At 45.2% G+C, this 12669-nt stretch overlaps 1 protein-coding gene across 1 annotated transcript in view; it reads left to right on the plus strand.

Moving 5' to 3' along the window:
- The first annotated feature begins 6395 nt into the window (after positions 1 to 6395).
- LOC309556228 (tissue factor pathway inhibitor 2-like) overlaps positions 6396 to 12669 on the plus strand; it is a 31788-nt gene continuing 25514 nt past the window's right edge. Inside the window, exon 1 of the mRNA XM_082258630.1 lies at positions 6396 to 6683. Coding sequence (XP_082114756.1) covers positions 6602 to 6683 — 82 coding nt within the window. The 5' untranslated portion in view covers positions 6396 to 6601. The remainder of the gene's footprint in view (positions 6684 to 12669) is intronic.

Here is a 12669-nt window from a genome sequence, read left to right on the forward strand (position 1 = left end):
AAGAAAGAAAGAAAGAAAGAAAGAAAAGGAATGGACAGAGAAAGAAAGGAATGGAGAGAGAGAGAGAGAAACAAAGAAAGAAATGGAGAGAGAAAGATAGAGGGGAGGGAGAAAAAGAAAGAAAGAGGGGAGGGAAAAAGAGAGGGAGAAAGAAAGGAGGGGAGGGAGAAAAAAGAAAGAAAGAGGGGAGGGAGAAAGAAAGGAAGAAGGAAAGAGGGGAGAGAAAGAAAGAAAGAAAGGAGGGGAGAAAGAAAGAAAGGAGGGGAGGGAGAATGAAAGAAATAAAAAAAGAGGAGAGGGAGAAAGAAAGAAGGAAATAAAGAAAGAGGAGAGGGAGAAAGAAAGAAGGAAAGAAAGGATAGAGAGAGATAAAAAGAAAGAAAGGAGGGGAGAGAAAGAGAGAGAAAGAAAGGAGGGGAGAGAGAGAGAAAAAGAAAGAAAGGAAAGAAAGAAAGGACGGGAGGGAGAAAGAAAGAAAGGAGGGGAGAGAGAAAGAAAGAAAGGAGGGGAGAGAGAAAGAAAGAAAGGAGGGGAGAGAGAAAGAAAGGAGGGGAGAGAGAAAGAAAGAAAGGAGGGGAGAGAGAAAGAAAGAAAGGAGGGGAGAGAGAAAGTAAGAAAGGAGGGGAGAGAGAAAGAAAGGAGGGGAGGGAGAATGAAAGAAAGAAAGCAAGGAGAGAGAGAAAAAGAAAGAAAGAAAGAACAGGTAGAGAGGGCGGGAGGAGGAGCAGAAGCAGCTCTCTCTCTCCTCCCCCGTCTGTGGTCTGTGGGGGAGGGAGAAGTGTCAGCGCAGCAGCTGTAGTTTCTGGCTGTGATTTGGAGCTGTCAGTGAGCTCTTATCCCCTGGTGAGCTGCTCCTGATCACAACCCCGAATGGTAGCGGATTGTACCGCTTACAGACTGGACGGGAGTGTGCTGATGGCAGGGAGATCCCTGCTGCCAGCCTCAGAGGCGGCTCTTTAACTCGGCAAATTAGGTGGACGCGAGGCCCTTGTGAGCGCGAGGCCTTAGGCGACCGCCTAATTTGCCTAATTAGAGAGCCGCCTATGGGGGTTATGGCAGCAGATAGCTGCCATATCCCCAGTATTTTTTTAAACTGCGGGTAGTCCGCTTTAACACAAGGGAAGTCCCAGGGGTGGATTCACCATGGGATCACCCTTATGGGTGGCGGGAGAGGTGCCCACCCCCTCCACCGCTTCCCGGTCATTTTACCGGACCCACCGGTAGCGGGGAAACTATCCAGTGTACTGCCGAAAACTCCAACCTGCCGAAATCTCCAACCACGTTATTTCCGGTGAGTGTACACTGGGAAAAATTGGAGATTTCGAGCACTTGGTGTTTTCACACAACACCAGCAGCCTATACACCCGAGTACATGGTATAATTAGTGCAGATTCTTACTCCGCCCGGTAGTTGTCGCCACCTTGGAGGCGGCCATGTTTACAAGCGAGCGGCGTAGGAATCTGTACTAATTATACCATGTACTCGGGTGTAAACACCAAGTGCTCGAAATCTCCAATTATTCCCAGTCTACAGTCCCCGGAAATAACGTGGTTGGAGATTTTGGCAGGTTGGAGTTGTCGGCAGAACACCGGTCCACTGTCTACTCAGGCAGGAAGTCGAGTGAGGGCAAGATGGCCCTCACTCAACTCTATGGCCTTGGAGGACCGGAGTGACGTCATACGTCACTTCCTAGCAACTGATTTTAAGAGCCCATTTTTTTTCAAGATGAAAAAAAAATGACTTTTATTTTTCTTTTTTTTTGTGTAGATGTTAGATCTGAGGTCTTTTTTGACCCCAGATCTCACATTAAAGAGGACCTGTCCTGCTTATTTCTATTACAAGGGATGTTTGCATTCTCTGTAATAGGAATAAAAGTGATCAAAATGAAAAAAAAAACAGTGTAAAAATAAAAAATAAAAGATAAAATAAATAGAAAAAAAAAATTAAAGCGTCCCCGTTAGCTCGCGCGCAGAAGCGAGCTCATACGCAAGTCGAGCACACATATGTAAACGGTGTTCAAACCACACATGAGAGGTATCACCGCGATCGTTAGAGCGAGATCAATAATTTGAGCCCTAGACCTCCTCTGTAACTCTAAACTGGTAAGCAGTAGAAATGTTTAAATTGTCGCCTATGGGGATTTTTAAGTACCAATGTTTGTCGTCGTTCCGCGATCGTGCGCAATTTTGAAGCATGGCATGTTGGGTATCTATTTACTTGGTGTAACATTATCTTTCACATTATAGAAAAAAATGGGCTAACTTTACTGTTTTCTTATTTTTTTATTCAAAAAAGTGAATTTTTTTTAAAAAAAAATGCGTTTGTAAGACTGCTGCGCAAATTACGGTGTGATAAAAAAATATTGCAACAATCTCCATTTTATTCTCTAGGGTCTCTACTAAAATAAAAACCACACATACACACATATATATACAGTAAAACCTTGGTTTGAGAGTAACTTGGTTTAAGAGCGCTTTGCAAGACAAGCAAAATTTTCAAATAAATTTTGACTTGGTTTACAAGCGATGTCTTGATATACAAGTAGCTTCAAGTCACAGCTGAGTATAAAAGAGAAGAGAGGCGCCTCTAAGTGTAGCAATATGGTTACATTTAATGAAGGTACAACATTTAGCAACTCACATGGTTGATGATTGGAACAGACACATCTAAGTATGCAGGCATCCAGGCTAAAGCTGTCCACATAGACCATCCTCTGCACCGCCATCTACGTCATCCGTTCCATGCTGCCCCTCGCTTTTAGATCCCTTTACTGCATGGTGGTCTTCCCGGTCAGGATTACAGACTGGCAGCCGGCGGTGCAGAGGATGGTCCATGTGGACAGCTTTACCCCGGATGCCTGCATACTTAGATGTGCCTGTTTTATTCATCAACCATGTGAGTTGCTAAATGTTGTACCTTCATTAAATGGAACCATATTGCTACACTTAGAGGCGCCTTTCTTCTCTTTGATACTCTGTAGCTCCTACTGGATTTTGCTTCTTATCCCCTTGTGGAAGGGGCTATTTGTGGATGGACATTTTATGGTTATATAACCTATCGCAATGCTATAATCTTTTTATATGGACTATAAACTGAAGGATTTATGAATAAATGGTTGGGGAACGAATCATCTGAGTTTCCATTATTTCTTATGGGGAAATTTGCTTTGATATAAGAGTGCTTTGGATTACAAGCATGCTTCCGGAACGAATTATGCTCGCAATCCAAGGTTTTACTGTATATATATATAATGTTTGAGGGTTCTAAGTAATTTTCAAGCAAAAAAATCTGATTTTAACTTGTAAACAACATATGTCAGAAAAAAGCCCGGTCCAGAAGTGGGTAATTTACCTTACCAGTTATTATTATTTGATTTACCTGTGCACCAGCTTTCTATGTATATCCAAACTGACAATGCTGCTGCCTGCTGTGACCCCTGTGCTCCTTCATCCAGAGGGGGGGGGGGGGGGCACTCTAATACAGGAGGTGTGTTACTGGCAAGATCACCAGGTGAAAACAGAGGGGGAAAAAAAAGCCTAAACAAAAGAAAACGAATGCAGCCACCACATCTAATATTTGGTATGCTGCAATATTTTATATTATTGGTTTATTGGTTTTGGGTTTATTCTTGCTTTAAAAGTGAAAATGAATCACTGATCCCTTTTACAACCTGATCTGTTGCTGTCCTTGCACAACAAAATTCCATGGAAGTCCCAATGAGTGACTCACTTTGCCCAGTGTAATTGCACATACTGATACTTTTACTTTCATAACTTTTTTTTTTTCACAATAGATTTTTATTAAAAGTAAGTAAAAATATTACATTATATATGGTAATATATAACTTGTACAACAAAAGTGTATACAAACACAAATACTAACAATGTATATAATAAGCACAAGATATTTCTGATAGCGTTGGTTTGAGTGCATGAGTTTTAATTGTGGATAGGAGGAAAAAAAAAATATGGTATGAAAAAACGTTGGATAAAATACACAAAAAAATTCCAAATAAAATCAAAAATCATAAATGGCCTCATTAATATGAGTTATAAATGGCACATAGGTAAGGGACAATGTAACGTTGATAATATGATAATATCAATTAATAAGGCAAATATGCTACTGGTTAGTGGCAGCCCATCCATTAGGGGAGCAGGGGTGCCGCCCCCCTATCCATGGGTCCAGCCCCCTAATCTACATGCAGGGCACCGGATGCATGGATTCCAATGGGGTTTTTTTTTTTAAGCACTTGATTAGAGCCAGAGGCTCTAATAGGCTCCAAAAAAGGGTGGGCTTGGGGTGCAGAGTACTGCACCCTGAGCCCACCCAGTTGTGTGACAATAGCGAATGAATATTCACTATTGTCATACGGATTCTCCTCCTGGCCAATCAGGAAGCGGGCCCTGAGATCCGTTTCCCGATTGGCCGAAAGGAGAAGCCATCCTATTGGCGAAGGAGGAGGGAGGAGACGCAGGGGAACCCCCGCCAGTGAAGGGGGACACGGAGGAGACTGAGGGGGACGCCGCCGCCGCTTCCACATGTCAGTCCAGGGGCAGCACAGGGTGAGTGAGCCGGCGACCGGTTGGGGGGGGGGTTTGTATGGTGTGCGGTGTGGTAGGGGCTGTAGCTGGTGTGGTCCATGGTCAGGTCCGTCTGCCGCCCCCCCGACCCATGGAGCACCAGCCGCCACTGCTACTGGTATCGGAGGTGTATGTTCTCTATATTCAAGTTCTTTTAATGAGTGAGCCACTAATCCAAGAGAGGTGTAATGTGGATAAGTGAGAGTGAGCCATGCAGCTCCTATTTATTTATAGTTTCATATTCTTCAGACAAGGTGAACAAAAACCAATTACTCCATGTTTTGTGAAATCTGGTGGTGGACTCTTTTTGCATGGCCAGGGTTTCTTCCATACAACAGATACTGTTTACCTTTGCCAGCCAATCTTTAACCACTTCTGGACAGGAAGGATTTGCCCCCTTAATGACCAGGCCATATTTTGCGATTCAGCACTGCGTTACTTTAACGGACAATTGCGCGGTCGTGCGATGCTGTACCCTAATAAAATTTAAGTTCTTTTTTTCCCCACAAATAGAGCTTTCTTTTGGTGGCATTTGATCACCTGTGCAATTTTTATTTTTTGCGCTATAAACAAAAAAAGAGCGACAATTCTGAAAAGAACATTTTTCACATTCTGCTATAGAACATTCACCCAAAAAAAATGTAAAAATCAAAATTTTTTAACATTTCAGACCAATTTGTTTTCTGCTACATAGTTTTGGTAAAAAAAAATTGCAATAAGCGTATTATGATTGGTTTGCGCAAACGTTATTGGGTCTACTAACTACGGTAAAGATTTATGTCATTTTTATTGTTTTTTCTTACTTACTAATTTTTCTTACTAGTAATGGCGGCGATCTGCGATTTTTTGCAGGACTGCGACATTGCGGCGGACAGATTGGACCCCTAACTGACATTTTTGACACTTTTGGGGGGGACCAGTGACATTACTACAGTAATCAGTGCTAAAAATATGCACTGTTACTATAATAATGACACTGGCAGGGAAGGGGTTAACACTGTGGGCGATCAAGGGGTTAAAGGTGAGCCTAGGGGAGTGATTCTAACGGTGGGGGGGGGGGGGGGCTGTGGCTTATGAAATGACCAAAGAGACCTTTGTTCCTATATAGAAGGATCACATGGGCTCTATAACCAGTCCAGAGGAAAGAACGGTCAGCTGAGTTTACAACAGCTGACCGTTCTTCTCTCTCTGCGGGGAACGGGTGTCAGGTGGCAATCAGAGCTGCATTGGCTTCCCCGCTGACGAACGGGGGCAGGGGCGCGCCGCTGGGGGCGCGCGCTTGCACCCTAGCCTCCTGCGTGCGACCGACGTATAGCTACGTCAGTTTGCCCAGGAGCGGCTGCCGCGGTCGTAAAGTGGTTAATTGTCGGTATATACGAGGATTTCCAGTGAATTGTAATTAAAGCTTTAGCTGCATTTAAAAGGTGCCTAGTTAGTGATCTTTTTTTATTTCCTATATGTAAAGGAATTTATGTGTAGTAGACGTGCGGCAGGTCACAACTTTCTCTGCTAAAAAAAAAAAAAAGAAAAAAAACTTCCTCTCTCTGACCAAGTCACGTCAACCTGCAAAGTCATTTTCCCCATAAAGATGACATTATTAACTCCAGTGCATTGGCCCCAGTGGGCACCAACAAAAAGTTTAACCTTTGAGCAAAAACCCATTATGCATTTCCGAGCCGTTGGTGACACCACCCAGTAAACGGAGCTCCATGGACTAAATATAACTGTTACAAAACTCTCCTCCCTGGATGGATGACGTCCTCATGCATAATAAGAATGGATAAGAAGGCTGATGGGTGAGAGTGGATAGTGACAGAGGGCTCCATATGACTCATATAGACCCCTCCCCTGTGTAGAGGGGGGGGACCCTGCTGCCTGCACACAGCTTAGGGCATCCCCCTCGCTCTATAAAAAGTTGGCTGGAAGTTCACTATTCACTTCAAGCTTCAACTCCGCCTTGAGCAAGCCATTGCTGTGTGCTAAAGTCCAGAGTCCAGGCTTCCTCTCCCATCCCAGCAATGCTTTCCATTGTCCATCTTCTGGTTCCTGTCTGCTTTTTGGGACAAGTCGTGACGTCTTCGGAGCAAGCTGCACCTCGAAGTAAGAGGGACGGGGGGGGACAGATGTGACATCTGCGTCTATTTATGAAATGAAAGAGGGTGAAAGTAACTTAGCGGCAAACTTTCCTATAGAAGAAATATCCAAAGCTGCTTTTGCTTTCTTTTTGACTTGCCAGGACTCTACGGTTGCAAATAGCGATAAGCGAACCGACACGCAGATGTTTTTTTTTTTTTTTGCAGAACAATTGTACGTATTGTTGGCACAAAGGAATCCTGTTCAATATTTCTGGGATTCCATTCAAGTAGCCGGTCTGGATGATATTTTAAGGACTTTGAGCCAAATGAGTTAACTCTTAGGGGTTGATTTACTAAAGGCAAATAGACTGTGCACTTTACAAGTACGGTTGCTCCAGAGTGTAGTAAATGAGGTAAAGCTTCACTTTGCAAATAATACCCAATCACATGCAAGGAACGTAAGAAAAAAGCATTTTTGCATGCACATGATTGGATGATTATTATTATTATTATGTTATGAAAGGGCAGTTTTGGGACTGTAAGAGCCGCTTCACACTGGGGCGACCTGTCAGGCCACCTGGTCGCCTGACAGGTCGCCGTAGGTCGCCTGGCATAGAGAAGCTGTGGACCCATTCTAATAGGAGCAACACAAGTCGCTCCGACTTAGAAAAAGGGTCCGGAGCTTCTTTGGGGCGACCCGGAGCGACCGTCATAGACTTCAATGTTATGAAGTCCGTGCCGGCCGCTCCGAGGTCGCGGTGCGAGCTGCGCACCGCGACTTGTGAGGTCGCCCCGGCAATTCGGATCGCTCTAATGTGAACCGGCTCTGAATGAGACACAAGCCAGGTAAGGCTCTGGCTCTCCATCCCTGTGATGGAAAATAAGGAAAAAAAGGATTGAGACTTTAATTTAAAGTCCCAATCCTTTAGGCTTCTTTCACACGGTCCGCCTCCGCAGGCGGATCCGTGTTGCTCAGCGGGGATCGATCCGCGATCCCCGCTGAGCCGGGCGGATGACAGCTCCGTCTCCGCTTGCAGAGCGGAGAGGGAGGTGTCTCAGCACCCGCTGCCCTCTATGGGGGATCGGAGGAGAGCGGAACGCTTGTCCGCTCTCATCAGATCCGCTCCGCTCCGATTACTGAACGGATGGAAAAATAGGGTTTCCATCCGTACAGATTTCAGCACAGGATCGGATGCGGATGGCAGCGGGTGTCAGCGGAGGTGACCTCCGCTGACACCCGCTGCCCCATAGAGCTGCATGGAGGATCCGATCAGATCCGCCTAAAAAACTGACAGGCGGATCTGATCGGACCGCCCGTGTGAAAGAGCCCTTATTCCTTATTTATTATTATTATTATACAGGATTTATATAGCGCCAACAGTTTGCGTAGCGCGTTACAACATTAGGGCAGACGGTACACTTACAATACAATTCAATACAGGAGGTATCAGAGGGCCCTGCTCGTTAGAGCTTACAATCGAATGCCTCGTACACATGATCAGATAATAAAAATCGCTTTCGAATTGATTGCACGATAATCTGATCGTTAGTACACAGCTTTCGACAGCCGATCAGGACAGTTCGTCCAACAAAATCCGAAGGGACAAACAGGAAAGCTTCTGTCGTATGATAGCCTAGTGAACGACAATCGTTTAATAAGTGCAGTATGCGTCCGCTAAAAATCGATCGACAAAGACCGCGCATGATCAGAAACACTAAAATAGCACAGAAAGAGCCTGGCTGCCATTGTTTTTGTTTTGCATTATCGGATACGTAGCTACGCAACCAGGAAGCTTTTCCAGAATCGTATGAAAAAAATCATGTTTAGTATGCATTGTTGAATTTGATATTAGCATCATGCAACAAAATGCAAACGATTATCTGTCCGATTATCTGATCGTGTGTACAAGGCATCTGGCTGGCCATACATTTTCCATTATCTTGTACAATTTTGCTTTAGATTTACCTTAAACTATGTAGTGCAAGTGCCTGCCTAAATGGATGCAATTGAAAGTTGTTTAGTTTTGACCTCATAGTATATGGTTTTCAGTAAATCTAAAGAGAAATTATACAAGAAAATTGAACGTGTATGGCCAGCCTAAGAGGAAAGGTCAGGTGATACAAGAGGTGATAACTGTGGGGGATGAGCTGATGAAGAAAATGAAAGTACAGTTAAGGCTCCATTCACACCTGAGCGTATCACTTCCAGGTGTTTTTTTTGGGCGTTTTTCAGGTGTTGTTTCGGGCGCTTTTTTCAGGTGTTTGGAGGCAGGCATTGACATCTAACAAAAACGATTGTAATCTGCCAAAAAAGAAGCTCATGTACTTTTTTGAGCTTGAGGCGTTTTGCTTCAGGCGACAAAATGTGAACAGGGGCCATTGAAATGAATGGGATTTTACATGTTGGGCGTTTTGAGACTTCAGAGATGAGCGTTTTACGAGCTGAAAAATGCTCAGGTGTGAACAGGGCCTAAATGGAGGATGTAAAGCAACAGAGCTTCTGCTCATTTAAGGTCCTATCACGCGGTCCGCATCCGTTGGCAGACTCCGTGCTGCTCAGCGGGGGATCGATCCGCCGATCCCCGCTGAGAAGGCAGATGACAGCTCCCTCTCTGCTCTGTGTGCGGAGAGGGAGGTATCAGATCCCTGCTGCTCTCTATGGGGGAATCGGATGAGAACGGATCGCCTGTCCGTTCTCATTTGATCCAATCCGATCCGATCCCCTGAACTGATGGAAAATAGGGTTTCCATCCGTCCATATTTCACGGACAGGATCAGAATCGGATAGCAGCGGGTGTCAGCGGACATGTCTCCACTGACATCTGCTGCCCCATAGGGATGCATGGAGGATTCGATCAGATCCGTCTAAAAAACTGACAGGCGGATCTGATCGGATCGTTCGTGTGAAAGGGGCCTCACTAAGCTCTGGGGCAACTGCACTTTGTAAATAGTACAGGGGTTGATTTACTAAAACTGCAAAACTACAAGTGCAAAATTTGGTGCAGCTCTGCAAAGAAACCAATCAGCTTCCAGGTTTTTCTTTTTTTTCAAAACTTCCAGGTTTTTTTTATCAAAGCGTAATTGAACAAGCTGAGGTTAAAAGCCGATTGGCTACCATGCACAGCTGCATCAGATTTTGCACTCTCCAGCTTTAGTAAATCAACCCCAATGATGGCAAGTTAGAATGCTCGGAGGAACAATTTTTTTAAAATGTCCATAATTGGTGGGGGCTTTTGCCCAGGGGGTTCCTCGAACGCTTGGGCAAGCCATACACTTTGCAATTTTCTTTCCTTCAACCTCGGGTTATAGAAATGAAAATTGCTTGAACCCCTCTTAATTGCTATTGTGTTCTGCAGGGAGCATAGGTAACCTTCCCCACCAGCAGAATACAATGATCACTGCTGCCTGGCTATAGCTGCCGGCTGTGATCGGATTAAAAAACCCCAATGGGCTGGTTGTATTGATGTTCATCGATGGATCGACTTCAGTAAAACCAGCCTGGTCATAGAAGGATTGAAATTCAGCCCGTTCCTGCCTTATAAACTGATTGGCAGATCGGCGCCTAATGAATTTATTCGCAGATCAGCAAAAAAAGAATTGCAGACGCTTCGCCGTCTCCACCATCCTTTTGATGTTCTTTTTTTATTTTTTATTAATCTCAGATGATGTGCATTGTGAGAATAATATTTGATGAAGAGATCAGGCTGTGCATGTTTATTGAAGGTGTGTTCGTAATCTGCAAAGTTTTTGGACAAGTTTCTGCAAGTTGCGCACATTTACCCCCCCCCCCTCCCCCCCCATAACCCTAAGCATATTGTAACTCTTTCTTTCTTGCTGTGCAGATGGGAGTGAAGTAAATATAATATGTTTGGCCACACATTCCACCGTCGGAATGCTGTGCAATGCTGGGGGGGGGGGGGGGGGGGGGGGGGGGGAGGGGAGGGTGGGATAATTGAATCAAGACAAAAAAAAAAAAAATGCACAAACTTTTTCAGAACTTTTTAGGTGTTTTTGAATGCTTAATGGTTTGTTTTTCGGGTTGCATTACATTAAGATTTTTAGTGGAAAACATTATATTTGTTGACATCTGGTAGTTAGAGCAGGGAAATCATTTTGGCATGTACTTGGAATATTCTGATATTTTGTTTGAAAGATTTATTTTAAAGAGCAGGACAGATGTTTGTGACCATGGACAAAGCTCTCAACCATAATTTAACTCAAATGGGATTGACTTATTAAAACCAGATAGACTAACTGAGATTTACTAAAACTGCGTGCACTCAGAATCTAGTATAGCTGTGCATAGTAACCAATCAGCTTCTAACTTCAGCTTGTTCTATTCAGCTTTGACCATTAAACCTGGAAGCTGATTGGCTACTATGCACAGCTGCGTCAGATTCTGTATGCACCAAATTAAGTAAATACTTAGGAAGTGCAGTTGCTCTAGAACACAGGTGTCAAACACAAGGTCCGCAGCCAAATTCTGCCCTCCAGGCCATTTCATGTGGCCCTTGCACCTCTCCTGCCGCTGACGCCCCCTCACTTCTGCCCCCACCTTGTCTCAGCAGATGTCAGCAGTGAGGACAGAACTCCTCTGCCAGATCCTGTGCTTCCCCCTGGAGCTACAGAGAGGACCACCCCCCCCCCCCCAACTCAGCAGTTGAAAGCAGAGAAGGGAACACAACTCCTTCTACAGATCCTGCACCTCCCTGTGCAGCAGCAGCACCCCCTCCTCTCTGCCTCCACTGGTATCAGCATTCAGCAGACGGCAGCAGTGAGGACAGAACTCCTCTGCCAGATCCTGTGCTTCCCCCTGCAGCTGCAGAGAGGACCACCCCCCCCCCCCCCAACTCAGCAGTTGGCAGCAGAAAGGAGGACACAACTCCTTCTACAGATCTTGCACCTCTCTGTGCAGCCGCAGCACCCCCTCCTCTCTGCCTCCACTGGTCTCAGCATTCAGCAGACTCCGGTAGCTGACTCCAGCCCTTGTGTACTATACTAGATCATATTTAGAAACTTGTGCTAAGAGATGTGGCACTATAAAGCTTTCTGAAAATGTTAGTCCCCTGGCTATCATACTCAGGGCTTTTTTCTCAGAGAATAGGTACAGGTACTCCCCTCTTCTGAGTCACCCCTTGTATCCACCCCCTACCCACCTCCGAGCGCTGTCCTTTGGTTCTACCCTCTACCCACCTCCCAGTACCCCCCCCCCCCCTTTTAGAGAATACAGAACCAAGTATCATGCTGTGGTTCTAGGTAATTTGTATAGAGTTATAATAACTAGAAAAGCAGTAAAATAGATCCCCTGGAATCAGCAACAATAGACCCCCCCCCCCAGCAACAATAAATCTACCCCTGCAACAATAGAAAAACCAGTAAAATAGATCCCCTGCAATCAGCAACAACAGACCCCCAACAACAATAGCCCCCCAGCAACAATAAATCCTCCCCTGCAACAATCGCCCCCCCCCTCAATAAATCCTCCCCTGCAACAATAGACCCCCCCAACAATAATAGCCCCCCAGCAACAATAGTTCCCCCAAGCAACAATAAATCCTCCACTGCAACAATAGCACCCCCCCCCCACAACAAAATGCCCTCCAGCAACAATAGATTCTTCCCAGCAACAATAGATCCCCCAGCAGCCAGCATCAACAGGCCATTCAGCTCACCCTACTGACCCCAGCACCCCTTTGCCATTGCATACATTCAGACTGGAGGTGCCGGAACTGCGTTCCCCCGCGTTCCCGCTGAAAAAAAGCCCTGGTCATACTGATCCAATGGCTTTGATACTTTGGGAGACAAGGACCTGGAACAAGCAGACAGATCACGGCTTCTGTTTCCTAAGATGCATATTTGTTCTGGGTCAAACACTCATAAAGTACTGAAGCCAGAGGATCGACGTGACGGACGGGCAGTTAGCCTTTTCAGAAATCAGAAAGAGGAGCAGCAATGGTGTCCAAATCTCTGTCAGCACAGGTTTTCTTAAAAGACATTTTCTCATTGTAAAT

The sequence above is a fragment of the Pelophylax lessonae genome (assembly GCF_965119305.1).
Source record: "Pelophylax lessonae genome assembly, chromosome: 5".
Taxonomy (NCBI): domain Eukaryota; kingdom Metazoa; phylum Chordata; class Amphibia; order Anura; family Ranidae; genus Pelophylax; species Pelophylax lessonae.